At 40.2% G+C, this 17,748-nt stretch overlaps 1 protein-coding gene across 1 annotated transcript in view; it reads right to left on the minus strand.

Moving 5' to 3' along the window:
- LOC126482131 (protein eyes shut-like) overlaps positions 1–17,748 on the minus strand; it is a 259,779-nt gene that overhangs the window by 78,587 nt on the left and 163,444 nt on the right. The window contains 1 exon segment of the mRNA XM_050106108.1: positions 1,470–1,633. Within this exon segment, the coding sequence (XP_049962065.1) occupies positions 1,470–1,633 (164 nt within the window).

Here is a 17,748-nt window from a genome sequence, read left to right on the forward strand (position 1 = left end):
GTAAGAGGATTTTATTTAATGAAAGTTACAGTATTTTTAAAGCTGTTTTTAAGTAGTTGATTTATAGTTTCTTAGTTATATGTGAACATTCTCATTATGGAAAGTTGTTCAGCTATTTGTTTAGATCTAATCCTGAGCCCACAGGTTACTATTATAGTTTGTAATTTCTTTCACGACCACTTAAACATCAACTTTTATTTTTGACTTGTTATGATTACACTGAATGATGATAGTTTTGAGTTTAAAGTCCAACTTTTATGGTCGTATAATATCAGGCAGATACCACAGGTTGCTTTATATCTGTGGTTAGACAGGGGTTTCTGAATATTTTCTTCTATGTTTGGGCTGAAACTTTTTAATGTTATGCTCTGTCTCTTAATAATATGAACTTCCTGATGTGCTTGACTATGGCAGGTACCCTGAAGGCCACCCATAGAAAATATTGATTTTCTGCTGGTCCTAGATTTTTCATAAATATTATTCTGGTCTTTGAGCAGAGATATATCTTTCCTGGATGATTTCTTTAACTGAACTGTCTTGGATATTTTTGATTTATAGTTGACTTCACTGTTTGATAGTGCAAGTTGGATTATCTTTGGTGATTGAAACCTTAATCTTTGTACATTATATTTCTGAAACTACTGCCTACCTGAGACATATTTGCTTTTGGGTTGAAACACTGGATGTTCAGTAATATCCTGACTTCAGAATTCACAATGGTTTGAAGGTTAGGTATTTGGAAAGCAGTTTGTACTGTATGTTCTCTCTGAGAAAACTGCATTTATAGAAGTCTGGTATGGTATATTCATTTCACTGACAATGCGCTGATGGAAATCATCTGAACACCAACAGATTAGTATTTGGCCATTAGCCTTTGCCTCTGTGCATACAGTATGGATCACATTTAAGTGTTTTCTTCTGATCATCCTAGGCCTCACTATCACAGAAGCCCCAAGACAATATAGAAAAAATCAGGCTCTAGGTATCAGGTTTTACAAGGTATCTATGCCAGGCACAGATATTACAAGGTATAGGTCTTCGGGCAGTGGTTACAGTTGCAGTCATCTCTCAGTAGGCTCTACTGGCAATAAGTAGGTCAAGAGTCAATCCCCACTGCTGTGAGGGGAGTGAGACTTCTGTGGCTGCTAGGAAATGTCCCTCTTGTTGGCATGTAATCACTGAGATAGGGCATTTTTTTGCTGCATCTTGAAAATATGTGCATTATCAGTTCAGTGGAGAAAGATAGATATGTGAAAAAACCACTAATCAAAAGGTGTTAGAAGAGGCACTCATGGGCAGTCATTCTCTACCTTGGGAATTGAAGAAATGGAGGAGGAGAAAGGAATAATGAAGAAAAAATTGAGAAATGTGTCATACATATGTGATTCAAGGTTATGTGATCTAAAGAATGCTTTAATCTACTTACGCCAAAACAATTTGATTTTATTTATGTTACAAATGACACATACTTCTTTCACAGTAAGTGCCCACTTTTCCAAAAGGGCAATCACACTCATATCCATTAATGAGTGGTACACATGTTGCACCAGAGCTGCATTTGTGTTGTGATGAATCACAGGGATTGTACTGTTGTGCGCATACTGGTCCAAACCACCCATCTGCACAAAGACACCTACGAAAGAATAAATGTTAAAATTAGATTTCCTCCAACAACAAGTAAAAGAATATTTTGTATGACTATATTTTCTTATAATGAGTGTAGTACTGCTCAACTGTTATCAAAATGAAAGATTCCTAACACCTTCCGCAATTTGTGCTTCTGTCTGACACACACGCGCGCGCGCGCGCACACACACACACACACACACACACACACACACACACACAAATGCCTAGGGCACATGTCCTCGCAGCCTCCTTGTTTCTGTGTGGGAAAAGACTTTCAAGCTAGAGCAGTTTTCTGATATGTTACACATGATCCCTGTTATGCACCATCTACGTCAGTACATCAGTCATGTTTATCTGCCACCCATCAATCACTTGCAGGTGAGTAGTTGCCTTTACTGCTTTTTGATTGTTTGCCTGATACACAAATATGCATGATGAGATTATAAAGAAAAAGTGTGTTTGCGATTGGAAGATAAACTTCTTAAAATCCGAGATGAGAAATAGAAATTATTAAATAAAATTACTTAAAATTCCACTGTGGTGGTTTGTGGACTTCCATTAATATTATTCTCTATTATGCAATGTCACAGTTCTTGAGAGATTTTACTCTTTTACAAAATAGCATCAAGTTACTCACATTATGTATCTCTAGGAAGTTTGGAAAAATGCCAAAGTTTTCTATTTTACATTCTCAGATTCAATCGTTTCCTTGCATTTGTGCATGTCCTGAATTTTCTATGACCTCTTTGTATATGGTCTGATCAAGAGCCCTGTTTTCTTTAACCACATTGTGTTTATTACCGTTGCTTCTATCCAAAGTGGCATCTCTGTTGTATGACAGTCCACAACCTCGAGATAGTGCCCACATCAGGTGGCATTGTACCTGAGACACATCACTTTAGGTGACTGCAGTATTAGTGCCTCAATAGTATGAGCCACTGTTACTTTCTGAAATAGTCATTTTTGTGTATCACAACTCTTTGGTACTAGTATTAAATTGCTGGACTCTGCACTCTAGTCACAATCTCCTTTTATTTTATTCCCACATTCTATGGATCCATACAGTGTAATGATGTGGAACATTTTAATATTTGACAGTAATTCCGATTCCCAGCCCAGCCTGAGTATCAATATGGAGGACAGGTTAGAGGTACTTGGGCTTCATACTCCAGCTACAGTTTGCATGATTACGATGACTCCTCTCTGCACTGGACACTGTTTGAGTGTAGCTGTTCACTTTAATTTCATCATTATCATCATCATCAATGTCAGGACCTGCTTGTTCATTCTACCAGTCTCCGCAAAGCCACCAGTGCGAGTGGTCATAAACTGTCTTCTTTCAATGCAGAGTAGGACAGAAAATAGGCAATGAGGGCTTTCTAAATGTTCGACTATCCAGCAAAGAATGGACCCCAAGTTTCTGCAGTTGTGGCAGCAGCAGTTGCAGCTACAACAACAGCTGCAGCAATAGCAATAACAGTAGTGGGAATTTCAGAAGCAGCAACAGCACGAATAGCAGTGGGAATTCCACCACCAGCAGCAGAAATTGCTGTAACAATGGCTGCAAAATCAACAAATTCTCTGTCCACCATACACTTGCTTCCACAAGGCAAATGAGAGCTGTGAGGTATTTACATCAATTTACATCATTTTGTTCTTCACCATAAGGCAAGTTAAATAACTGTCTGAGAATGACTGGCGTGCTTACTGTCTTCATGTGAGAAATTGTAAGAAGTGGTGCAAAAACTGCACTCATTTTCAGACCCCTGAGGGTTTTCTGATGTTTGAGGTTTGCTGACTGACCATTATGCTTAGTAATAGAATGGACTGGTTACAACATGAATACCTGCAAAGTAAAAAAAAAGGCTAATGGAATGTGACTGAATCAAATTAGGTGCTGCTGAGGGAGTTATGTTAGGAAATGAGACACTAAAAGTAGTGAACAAGTTGTGTTATTTAGGCAGCAAAACAAATGACAATGGCTGAAGTAGAGAGGGTATAAAATGCAGACTGTCACTGGCAATATAAGCAATTCTAAAAAAGAGAAATTTGTTAACATCAAATATATTACAGAATGAATTTTAACTCTACAGCAGAGTTTGCGCTGATTTAGAACTTTCTGGCTGGTTAAAATTGTCTGCCAGACCAGGACTCAAACCTAGGCGGATCTGAGCACTGGTTCAGCACACAGTTTTAATCAGGCAGGAAGTTTCAAATCAATGCAGACTCTGCTGCAGAGTGAATTCATTCTCAAAACAATCCCCCATGTTGTAGCTAAGCCATGTCTCCACAACATCTTTTCTTTCAGCAGTGATAGTCCTGCAAGATATACAATAAGACTTCAGTGAACTTTGGAAGTTTGGAGAACAGTTACAAGCAGGTCATGAGTCATAATTTGACAGCTCAGTGGGTAGCGCAGTTTCCTGGAAAAGACAAAGGGTTCCAGTCCTAGTCCTGCAAACAGTTTAATCTGCCAGGAAGTCATAAATTTAAATGTTATGGCAGCTTTTCTGAAGATATTTGTCTGGAGTATATCCTTGTACAGAAGTGAAACATGGATGATAAACAGTTTGCAGAAGAAACAAAATATAAACTTTTGAAATATGCTGCGACAAAAGAACGCTGATTATTAGATATGTCAATCAGATAACTAACAACATGGTAGTGAATTGAATTGTAGAGAAAAGAAATTTACGATACAACTTTATTTAAAAAAGGGTACTAGATGATAAGGCTCATACTGAAGCATCAAGAAAATGTTAGTTTGGTAGTGGAGGGAAGTGTGGTGGATGACTCAGTAACCAGGTTCAAACGGATGTACACGGTGTGTCCCAAAATTCATGAAATACATTTCCTAAAAAAAGATTTACTACCTACTAGCTGACAAACCCACCATAGCCTGGAAATTCATTTTATCTATTTTCAATTAGAAACAAAAACAAGAAATGAATTGTGTCTGTAGCGTAATATTGAAAAAAATTCATTTCCATGTATTTGTTTGTTTGGTGTGTAGGGCGCTCAACTACATAGTCATCAGTGCCCGTACAAAATCCCAAGTTTTACACAGTCCAATTTTTTACACGCTCCAATCCAGCCACTGTCACAAATGATAATGATGAAGATGATGATGATGAAATGATGAGGACAACACAAACACCCAGTCCCCAGGCAGAGAAAATCCCCAACCTAGACAGGAATCAAACCTGGGACCCTGTGATCCAGAGGCAACAACACTAGCCACTGGACCACGAGCTGCTGACTTCATGTATTTGTGAAAACAGCTTTGATATTGTGAAATAGTTTCTGTGTGCCAGGCAGAGCTGCTTCACAGGTCTACAATGTGATTTTCTAAACATCTCTACAGCAATGCCTCTCCATAGCTCTATAAACGGCTATTGTTTTTGCCTATAGCTGTTTGAACTTCACAGCCAAAAGCTGTCAAAAGTGCTGACAAATGTCAGGGACTTCCTTAAATTGACTCAACTGTAGGAGTGTATGAGTAGTAAAGGAAGGATTTACCCATCCTGGCACACCTCTACATGAAGGGCTAAAAGACAGTGAAACAACAGTAACAAAAGGCTCCAAAAGTGTTATTATTGGGGTAGGTAACAATGTATATAAGAACAAAACTGTAAATGCAACCAGGGCTCTAAGAGAACCTTCAGGGAAACTTACACATTCTGATGTATATGACACAAGCATTCCACACAGTCATGACCTGATAGAAGGTTCATGAGTAAACAGAGAAATTACAACACACACATATTTATTGAAGCAATAAGCTCAGTGAGAGTACATTTCACAAAGCATGCCCTGCACAGAAGCATCTATGATAACAAATTCTGTGCAAAGAAATATTAGAAAGAATTAGCAGCCCACAAAAACAGGTACATAGACTTATATCACTGTCAAAGAGGGAAAAAATAGAAGATACAATACTGTATCCAGTAACGACTCAAAACAGCCACATGACGAAAGAACAGAAGAGGAAACATCACTCTGCCCTACAAAGGAAGGAAAAGCAGTGTTATCATCATCAGCAGAAGAAGAAGAAGCAGTGCCATCACCAGCAGATGAATGAGTCTTATCACCAGCAGAAGAAGCTGTGTCATCATCCACATAAGAATATGCTGTGGCAGAGATCCCACAGGCAAGATAAGGGTGAGGAGAAAGAACAAAGAAGCAAAAGCATCTCAAGGAGCAGGGCTTTTTCTACCAGAAGGTAAAAAGACAGTTGCCATAGACAATCAAAACATTAACACAAGTACTTCTAATATAAGGATCTTGCAGCAGGATGTACAGTATGCATCCAGTAAATTAAAACAGATAGAAGTACTAGTAGCTGCAGAGTTATCACATATACACTCCTGGAAATTGAAATAAGAACACCGTGAATTCATTGTCCCAGGAAGGGGAAACTTTATTGACACATTCCTGGGGTCAGATACATCACATGATCACACTGACAGAACCACAGGCACATAGACACAGGCAACAGAGCATGCACAATGTCGACACTAGTACAGTGTATATCCACCTTTCGCAGCAATGCAGGCTGCTATTCTCCCATGGAGACGATCGTAGAGATGCTGGATGTAGTCCTGTGGAACGGCTTGCCATACCATTTCCACCTGGCGCCTCAGTTGGACCAGCGTTCGTGCTGGACGTGCAGACCGCGTGAGACGACGCTTCATCCAGTCCCAAACATGCTCAATGGGGGACAGATCCGGAGATCTTGCTGGCCAGGGTAGTTGACTTACACCTTCTAGAGCACGTTGGGTGGCACGGGATACATGCGGACGTGCATTGTCCTGTTGGAACAGCAAGTTCCCTTGCCGGTCTAGGAATGGTAGAACGATGGGTTCGATGACGGTTTGGATGTACCGTGCACTATTCAGTGTCCCCTCGACGATCACCAGTGGTGTACGGCCAGTGTAGGAGATCGCTCCCCACACCATGATGCCGGGTGTTGGCCCTGTGTGCCTCGGTCGTATGCAGTCCTGATTGTGGCGCTCACCTGCACGGCGCCAAACACGCATACGACCATCATTGGCACCAAGGCAGAAGCGACTCTCATCGCTGAAGACGACACGTCTCCATTCGTCCCTCCATTCACGCCTGTCGCGACACCACTGGAGGCGGGCTGCACGATGTTGGGGCGTGAGCGGAAGACGGCCTAACGGTGTGCGGGACCGTAGCCCAGCTTCATGGAGACGGTTGCGAATGGTCCTCGCCGATACCCCAGGAGCAACAGTGTCCCTAATTTGCTGGGAAGTGGCGGTGCGGTCCCCTACGGCACTGCGTAGGATCCTACGGTCTTGGCGTGCATCCTTGCGTCGCTGCGGTCCGGTCCCAGGTCGACGGGCACGTGCACCTTCCGCCGACCACTGGCGACAACATCGATGTACTGTGGGACCTCACGCCCCACGTGTTGAGCAATTCGGCGGTACGTCCACCCGGCCTCCCGCATGTCCACTATACGCCCTCGCTCAAAGTCCGTCAACTGCACATACGGTCCACGTCCACGCTGTCGCGGCATGCTACCAGTGTTAAAGACTGCGATGGAGCTCCGTATGCCACGGCAAACTGGCTGACACTGACGGCGGCGGTGCACAAATGCTGCGCAGCTAGCGCCATTCGACGGCCAACACCGCGGTTCCTGGTGTGTCCGCTGTGCCGTGCGTGTGATCATTGCTTGTACAGCCCTCTCGCAGTGTCCGGAGCAAGTATGGTGGGTCTGACACACCGGTGTCAATGTGTTCTTTTTTCCATTTCCAGGAGTGTATTTATTATGTCAGAATATGGGCTAGAGGGAAATGAAATTAATGTTTACAACATACAGACATATAAAAAAAGTTGCTATTTTCTGCAGACCTGAACATAAGGGCAGAGGGGCAGTAGTCTATATACACAGTAAAATAGAGGATATCATTCCATGGTCAGTAGACAACGGTGTGTAAATGCTGTTTGAAGCTGCAGTAATACGGACAACATATAATGGGGAAAAGTGTGTGATAATAGGGCTCTATAACCACCAAACAGTCAGATAAATGGATTTCTAAAAGAATTAGACACCTCGTTAGATAAGGTTAGCAGGGAATTCCCTTATATAATTATAGAAGGTGATCTAAATATTAATACACTAAAAAACAACAGCTATACAAAGAGTTTTCAAGATCTGATTAAAACTTATGGCCTTAATTTAGCAGTAGACAGTCCCACAGGATGCTGTAAAAATACAGAAACATTAATATATCACGAACATACCAACAGCAGGCAGACAGAACAGTTCATACAAACAACCATTGCAGACCACTGTGGGGTATTAGTTGAAGTAGGAGGCATTGTAGGAAGGTCAGAAAAAATATGTAATGAGTTTAGACAAACTAAGCAAACAAATACAGATATGCTACAAAGGCTATTGGAGGTAGAAAACCTAGATAAATGATGGGAATCACTCTGCAGTACATTAGACCATTACATTGATGTTACATGTCCATTAGTACGTATGAAAATAAATGAGAATTATAATAAAAATTGGCTCACAATAGAGGTAAAAAGGAAGAGGGAAGAGGTGAAAAGCATGTATGAAAATTGTTGGCTAAAGCCAACTCAAGAAAATAGGGATGCATATAGGAAAAAGAGGAAATGGTACAACAAACTGATGCAAGAAACCACATCGACATACCATAAAAACAAGATAGCAACCCCAACAAATATCACAAAAACCATATGATCTCTCATAAATGAAGAGATCAAAAATGTAGGTGTGGAAAACACTTATACGAGGGCTATCCACAAAGTACATTACGTTTTGGAATTAAAAATAAATAAAGTATTGGAAATTTTTTTTATAATATACAGATGAAAGCCATACTTAAATACTACTTTTCTACATAGTTGCCATTTAAATTAAGGCACTTATCATAGCGATGGATGAGCTTGAAAATTCCTTTGTCGTAAAATTCGGCTGCCTGTGCCTTCAACCACGTGGTTACCTCTTCTTGAAGCTGTGCGTCATCATCAAAACGCTGCATAGCCAACCACTTCTTCATTGCTGGGAATAAGTGGAACTCGGTCGGTGCCAGGTTGGGACTGTACGGCGGATGAGGAAACAACTCCCACTTAAAAGATTCGAGAACTTCACGAGTGGCATTTGCCATGTGGGCCCGGGCGTTGTCATGAATCAGCAAGATCTTTGAGCCCAACTTTCCCCTGCGCTTGTTTTGTATTGCTCTTCTGAGGTTGTGCAGAGTTTGGCAATACCCTTGAGAGTTTATTGTAGTGCCTCTTTCCAGGAAATCCACAAAAATCACACCTTTTCTGCCCCAAAAGAGGTAACCACGTGGTTGAAGGGGCAGGCGGCCGAATTTTACGACGAAGGAATTTCCAAGCTCGTCCATCACTACAATAAGTGCCTTAATTTAAATGGCAACTATGTAGAAAAGTAGTATTTAAGTGTGGCTTTCATCTGTATATAATAAAAAAAATTTCCAATACTTCACTTATTTTTAATTCCAAAACGTAATGTACTTTGTGGATAGCCCTCGTACTATAACACTTGAGGTAAATGGTAGGGAACTCAGGGATGCACTAAATGTCAGCAATACTTTAAACAAACATCATCTTGAAGTCGTGGACAAACTAATAAATCAAAATTATACTTCAAAAATAAACACAATAAATATTCCATATGGGACAAAATGCTTATCCCTGACCCCAAGATATGAATCAGTATTGTAAAAATAATGCATAGTCTAAAGGGAAAAAAAAAACACGGAGAGTCTAGATGATATATCCACTAAACTTATGAAATGCTGATTGCAGTGGGCAGTAGAGTATTAGCTTGTCTGATAAACTTATCTATAGAAAAAGAAATATTTCCAATGTGCCTAAAAAGAGTAAAGTAATTCCTGTGTACAAAAGAGGCTGCAAAAAAGATCCAGGCAATTTACATTTGTACCATCTAAACTAATAGAAACTGTAATAAAAGAAAGAATATTAAATTTTATTCAAACATGCAACATTCTCAACAATGAAAAACATGGGTTCAGAATGGGGAAATCTACCAAAACAGCAACAGCTGATTTTGTAACTTTTGTAAACCCTCGGTGCCAGTTGTGTAAAGGCCTCGTCACTACTGCTCTGGAGGCTGAGTCGCCATTGTAGTTACGGTAGGCTAAGTTTATGAGTTCATGAAACAGCTTATGGTGCAGTACACTGCTAAGACAATGTCTCCCTGCCACTATCACAGAGCTATGCCTCAGGGTCAGGTAAGAGGGTAGGAGAAGAAAGGTTCTACAACACTTCCACAAATTAGTAACAAAGTCACACAAAACAAGTAAAAGTGTTTACTTATCTTTGTGACTTGTTGAATAATGAAGTCTGCAACACTGCTTTTAATGTAACAGAAATAAAAGGCTCTCAATGGCAAAGTGCAAATGATCATAGGTAAACTTCACAGTAAATAGCAAATGCAATTTACAACTGTCTGTGCACTTCTAAGATTTCACTATATGACATTCCCTGTCTGGTTCATCCCTGTACGATGATCTGTAACCAAGTGGACGATGATCTGTAACCAAGTGGGCGAGAGCTGCTTTTCTATTTTCTGAGTAGACTTCTGTCCATACATCTGGTCATTGGCGGGATGTACTCGGCCGGCAATTGGCCAAGGCAAAGTCGATATCTTCATCCTCAGTGCCGCCCGTGGCGCTGGTGGAAGCTGCACAAGTTGAGGTTCTCTATGGCACTGCCACCAGATTGAACCTTTGCACATGTGGTGCTTTTGCCCTGGTGGTGTCTTGTTTGGATGACACAGCAGTAACACTTGTAACTAAAGGACCTGATGAACAAGACAAAGTCTGCGGTCTGTTACTTGCCCTATCTAACGCTTTTGATTGTGTATGCCGTGACATCCTATTAGAAAAGCTTCTATTAGAAAAGACATCATTAAATCATTTTTGGAAAATATAAATCAGTGTGCAGAAACAAAGCAAAAAGTAAAAAAATAATATTAGAAGTGTCTTTTCGAATTTTGAAAATGTGAAATACAGGGTTCCTCAAAGACCCATCTGTGGTCCACTACTTTTCATCCTGTGTACCAATGATATGATCAAAATAGTATGTTGTTGTTGAGGTCTTCAGTCCTGAGACTGGTTTGATGCAGCTCTCCATGCTACTCTATCCAGTGCAAGCTACTTCATCTCCCAGTACTTACTGCAACCCACATCCTTCTGAATCTGCTTAGTGTATTCATCTCTTGGTCTCCCTCCATGATTTTTACCCTCCACGCAGCCCTCCAATGCTAAATTTGTGATCCCTTGATGCCTGAGAACATGTCCTACCAACCGGTCCCTTCTTCTTGTCAATTTGTGCCACAAACTCCTCTTCTCCCCAATTCTATTCAATACCTCCTCATTAGTTATGTGATCAACCCATCTAATCTTCAGCATTCTTCTGTAGCACCACATTTCGAAAGCTTCTATTCTCTTCTTGTACAAACTATTTATCATCCATGTTTCACTTCCATACATGGTTACACTCCATACAAATACTTTCAGAAACGACTTCCTGACATTTAAATCTATACTCAATGTTAACAAATTTCTCTTCTTCAGAAACGCTTTCCTTGCCATTGCCAGTCTACATTTTATATCCTCTCTACTTTGACCATCATCAGTTACTTTGCTCCCCAAATAGCAAAACTCCTTTACTACTTTAAGTGTCTCACTTCCTAATCTAATTCCCTCAGCATCACCTGTCTTAGTTCAACTACATTCCATTATCCTCGTTTTGCTTTTGTTGATGTTCATCTTATATCCTCCTTTCGAGACACTGTCCATTCTGTTTAACTGCTCTTCCAAGTCCTTTGCTGTCTCTGACAGAATTACAATGTCATTGGCAAACCGAAAGTTTTTATTTCTTCTCCATGTATTTTAATACCTACTCTGAATTTTTCTTTTGTTTCCTTTATTGCTTGCTCAATATACAGATTGAATAACATAGGGAGGAGGCTACAACCCTGTCTCACTCCCTTCCCAACCACTGCTTCCCTTTCATGACCCTCGATTCGTATAACTTCCATCTGGTTTCTGTACAAATTGTAAATAGCCTTTCGCTCCCAGTATTTTACCCCTGCCACCTTCAGAATATGAAAGAGAGTATTCCAGTCAACATTGTCAAAAGCTTTCTCTCAGTCTACAAATGCTAGAAACGTAGGTTTGCCTTTCCTTAATCTTTCTTCTAAGATAAGTCGTAGGGTCAGTTTTGCCTCACGTGTTCCAACATTTCTACAGAATCCAAACTGATCTTCCCTGAGGTCGGCTTCTACCAGTTTTTCCATTCGTCTGTAAAGAATTCGCGTTAGTATTTTGCAGCTGTGACTTATTAAACTGATGTTGTTGTTGTTGTGGTCTTCAGTCCTGAGACTGGTTTGATGCAGCTCTCCATGCTACTCTATCCTGTGCAAGCTTTCTCATCTCCCAGTACCTACTGCAACCCACATCCTTCTGAATCTGCTTAGTGTATTCATCTCTTGGTCTCCCTCTACGATTTTTACCGTCCACGCTGCCCTCCAATACTAAATTGGTGATCCCTTGATGCCTCAGAACATGTCCAACCAATCGATCCCTTCTTTTGGTCAAGTTGCGCCACGAACTTCTCTTCTCCCCAATCCTATTCAATACTTCCTCATTAGTTATGTGATCTACCCATCTAATCTTCAGCATTCTTCTGTAGCACCACATTTCGAAAGCTTCTATTCTCTTCTTGTCCAAACTATTTATCGTCCATGTTTCGCTTCCATACATGGCTACACTCCATACAAATGCTTTCAGAAATGACTTCCTGACACTTAAATCTATACTCGATGTTAACAAATTTCTCTTCTTCAGAAACGCTTTCCTTGCCATTGCCAGTCTACATTTTATATCCTTTCTACTTCGACCATCATCAGTTATTTTGCTCCCCAAATAGCAAAACTCCTTTACTACTTTAAGTGTCTCATTTCCTAATCTAATTCCCTCAGCATCACCTGACTTAGTTCAAGTACATTCCATTATCCTCGTTTTGCTTTTGTTGATGTTCATCTTATATCCTCCTTTCAAGACACTGTCCATTCCATTCAACTGCTCTTCCAAGTCCTTTGCTGTCTCTGACAGAATTACAATGTCATCGGCGAACCTCAAAGTTTTTATTTCTTCTCCATGAATTTTAATACCTACTCTGAATTTTTCTTTTGTTTCCTTTACTGCTTGCTCAATATACAGACTGAACAACATCGGGGAGAGGCTACAACCCTGTCTTACTCCCTTCCCAACCACTGCTTCCCTTTCATGCCCCTCGACTCTTATAACGGCCATCTGGTTTCTGTACAAATTGTAAATAGCCTTTCGCTCCCTGTATTTTACCCCTGCCACCTTTAGAATTTGAAAGAGAGTATTCCAGTCAACATTGTCAAAAGCTTTCTCTAAGTCTACAAATGCTAGAAATGTAGGTTTGCCTTTCCTTAATCTTTCTTCTAAGATAAGTCGTAAGGTCAGTATTGCCTCACGTGTTCCAACATTTCTGCGGAATCCAAACTGATCTCCCCCGAGGTCCGCTTCTACCAGTTTTTCCATTCGTCTGTAAAGAATTCGTGTTAGTATTTTGCAGCTGTAACTTATTAAACTGATAGTTCGGTAATTTTCACATCTGTCAACACCTGCTTTCTTTGGGATTGGAATTATTATATTCTTCTTGAAGTCTGAGGGTATTTCGCCTGTTTCATACATCTTGCTCACCAGATGGTAGAGTTTTGTCAGGACTGGCTCTCCCAAGGCCGTCAGTAGTTCCAATGGAATGTTGTCTACTCCGGGGGACTTGTTTCGACTCAGGTCTTTCAGTGCACTGTCAAACTCTTCACGCAGTATCATATCTCCCATTTCATCTGATAGTTCAGTAATTTTCACATCTCTCAACACCTGCTTTCTTTGGGATTGGAATTATTATATTCTTCTTGAAGTCTGAGGGTATTTCGCCTGTCTCATACATCTTGCTCACCAGATGGTAGAGTTTTGTCAGGACTGGCTCTCCCATGGCCATCAGTAGTTCTAATGGAATGTTGTCTACTCCCGGGGCCTTGTTTCGACTCAAGTCTTTCATTGCTCTGTCAAACTCTTCACGCAGTATTGTATCTCTCATTTCATCTTCATCTACATCCTCTTCCATTTCCATAATATTGTCCTCAAGTACATTGCCCTTGTATAGACCCTCTATATACTCTCCTTCCACCTGTCTGCTTTCCCTTAGAACTGGGTTTCCATCTGTGCTCTTGATATTCATACAAGTGGCTCTCTTTTCTGCAAAGGTCTCTTTAATTTTCCTGTAAGCAATATCCATCTTACCCCTAGTGAGATAAGCCTCTACATCCTTACATTTGTCCTCTAGCCATCCCTGCTTTGCCATTTTGCACTTCCTGTCGATCTCATTTTTGAGACGTTTGTATTCCCTTTTGCCTGCTTCATTTACTGCATTTTTATATTTTCTCCTTTCATCAATTAAATTCAATATTTCTTCTGTTACCCAAGGATTTCTACTAGCCCCCATCTTTTTACCTACTTGATCCTCTGCTGCCTTCACTACTACAACCCTCAAAGCTACCCATTCTTCTTCTACTGTATTTCTCTTCCCCATTCCTGTCAATTGTTCCCTTATGCTCTCCCTGAAACTCTGTACAACCTCTGGTTTAGTCAGTTTATCTAGGCCCATCTCCTTAAATTACCACCTTTTTGCAGTTTCTTCAATTTTAATCTACAGTTCATAACCAATATAATGTGGTCGGAGTCCACATCTGCCCCTGGAAATGTCTTACAATTTAAAACCTGGTTCCTAAATCTCTGTCTTACCATTATATAATCTATCTGATACCCTCTAGTATCTCCAGGATTCTTCCATGTATACAACCTTCTTTTATGATTCTTGAACCAAGTGTTAGCTATGATTAAGTTATGCTCTGTGCAAAATTCTACCAGACGGCTTCTTCTTTCATTTCTTACTCCCAATCCATATTCACCTACTATGTTTCCTTTTCTCCCTTTTCCTACTCTCGAATTCCAGTCACCCATGACTATTAAATCTTCATCTCCCTTCACTATCTGAATAATTTGTTTTATCTCATCATACATTTCATCGATTTCTTCATCATCTGCAGAGCTAGTTGGCATATAAACTTGTACTACTGTAGTAGGCATGGGCTTCGTGTCTATCTTGGCCACAATAATGCATTCACAATGCTGTTTGTAGTAGCTTACCCGCACTCCTATTTTTTTTATTCATTATTAAACCTACTCCTGAATTACCCTTATTTGATTTTGTATTTATAACCCTGTATTCACCTGACCAAAAGTCTTGTTCCTCCTGCCACCGAACTTCACTAATTCCCACTATATCTAACTTTAACCTATCCATTTCCCTTTTTAAATTTTCTAACCTACCTGCCCGATTAAGGGATCTGACATTCTACGCTCCGATCTGTAAAATGCCAGTTTTCTTTCTCCTGATAATGATGTCCTCCTGAGTAGTCCCCGCCCGGAGATACGAATGGGGGACTATTTTACCTCGGGAAAATTTTACCCAAGAGGACACCATCACCATTTAACCATACAGTAAAGCTGCATGCCCTGGGGAAAAATTACGGCCGTAGTTTCCCCTTGCTTTCAGCTGTTTGCAGTACCAGCACAGCAAGGCCGTTTTGGTTAGTGTTACAAGGCCAGATCAGTCAATCATCCAGACCGTTGCTCCTGCAACTACTGCAAAGGCTGCTGCCCCTCTTCAGAAACCACATGTTTGTCTGGCCTCTCAACAGATACCCCTATGTTGTGGTTGCACCTATGGTACGGCCATGTGTATCGCTGAGGCACACAAGCCTCCTCACCAACGGCAAGGTCCATGGTTTATGGAGGTGGCAAAACAGTATCTGATAGTATATGCAGATGATACTTCATTTCTTGTTACTAGTTCTACAACACATGACTTGCAAGAGAAGGCTTTCCTAAATATGAAAAGTGGAAACAATAATTTCAGAAAAAACAATCTCTTTATAAATGGAGCCAAAACAACATATATGCAGACTCATGCAACCAAAAGGCACACTTGGCTTGGAGATCTACATTGCAGTCAGGCTTGGAGATCTAGAACTAAAGGAGACAGACAGCTATAAATTTCTAGGCATAACAGTGGATAGGTAGGCCTATATGATATGGGAGAACCACATAAATAACATTTGTAGCAAAATAGGTTCAAGCATAATACTTCTGATGAGAAAAATGTCAAAGTCGGTAAATAGACACACTCTACAAACAATGTACTATGGACTAGTCCATTTGCACCTCTCATACAGCATCTTGGTTTGGTGGGTACCATGGACTAGTCCATTTGCACCTCTCATACAGCATCCTGGTTTGGTGAAATGCTGCAAATGTGCCCACACAAAGGGCATTAAGAACACAAAACAGAGCCATATGATGCATCACAAAAGTATAATCACATGGATATGATGTGAGTGCCTATCAGAATAATAAAGTACTGTGCTGCACATCTTAGCCCTGTATTTAGCAATATTTATAATTTTTCCTTTAAGAATGGTCAGATTCCTGAACAATTTAAGTACTCGTTAGTAAAGCTGCTTTATAAAAAGGGGGAAGGCACAATGTAGGCAATTTTAAACCTATTTTTATGCCATCAGTGTTTGCTAAAGTTATTGAAAAGGCTGTGTATGTATGGATAATTAATCATTTTATTTCACATAAAGTTCGGTTTTAGCAGTGGTTTAACAACTGAAAATGCTATATTCTCTTCTCTCTGTGAGGTACTGGATGGATTAAACAAAAGGTTTTGAAAGCTAGGCATCTTTTTCGATTTAACTAAGGCATTTGCTTGTGTTGATCACAAAATATTGCTATAGAAGTTGGACCATTATGGAATATAGGGAGTAGCTCACACTTGGTTCACCTCTTACTTTAACGACAGACACCAAAAGGTCATTACCCACAAAGTTGAGAATGGCTGTGATGTGGGGTCTGCGTGGGGCACGGTCAGTGGAATCAGTGCTGGGGCTACTCCTGTTCCTTATTTATATAAATGATATGCCCTCGAGTATTACAGGTGATTCTGAAATATTTCTATTTGCTAATGACCACTAGCTTGGTAGTAAAAGATGTTGTGAGCAGCACTGACTAATCTATTTCAAAGAGTACAGTTCATGATGTAAGTTCATGGCTTGTAGAAAATAAACTAACACTAAATCATAGTAAGACTCAGTTTTTACAGTTTCTAGCAAACAATTGAACAAAACCCGAGATTTTAAATTCACAGAATCGGCATATGACTAGTGAAACTGAAGAGTTCAAATTTCTAGGTGTTCAGATAGATAGTAAAGTGTCGTGGAAAGCCCATGTTGAAAATCTTGTTCAAAGACTTAATGCTGCCATTTCTACTTCTCCAACGGTTCTGCACTAAGTGATAGTTCTGACATGAAAAGTAGTCCACTTTGCTTATTTTCATATGCTTCTGACATATGGTATTGTATTTTGGGGTAACTTCCCATTCTCAAAGGATATTTTTGGCTCAGGCACAGGCAGTTTTGGCAATAAGTGGTGTAAGTTGTAAGTTCACGAACATCTTGTTGATTTCTGTTCATTAGTCTGGGTATTCAGACATTGGCCAATCAATATATATATATATATATATATATATATATATATATATATATATATATATATATATATATATATATATATATATATAAATAATAGAGGGAAACATTCCACGTAGGAAAAATATATCTAAAAACAAAGATGATGTGACTTACCAAATGAAAGTGCTGGCAGGTCGACAGACACACAAACATACACACAAAATTCAAGCTTTCGCACAAAACTGTTGCCTCATCAGGAAAGAGGGAAGGAGAGGGAAAGACGAAAGGATGTGGGTTTTAAGGGAGAGGGTAAGGAGTCATTCCAATCCCGGGAGCGGAAAGACTTACCTTAGGGGGAAAAAAGGACGGGTATACAGACACAAGCAGACATATTTAAAGACAAAGAGTTTGGGCAGAGATGTCAGTCGAGGCAGAAGTGCAGG

The sequence above is a fragment of the Schistocerca serialis genome, chromosome 5 (assembly GCF_023864345.2).
Source record: "Schistocerca serialis cubense isolate TAMUIC-IGC-003099 chromosome 5, iqSchSeri2.2, whole genome shotgun sequence".
NCBI lineage: Eukaryota > Metazoa > Arthropoda > Insecta > Orthoptera > Acrididae > Schistocerca > Schistocerca serialis.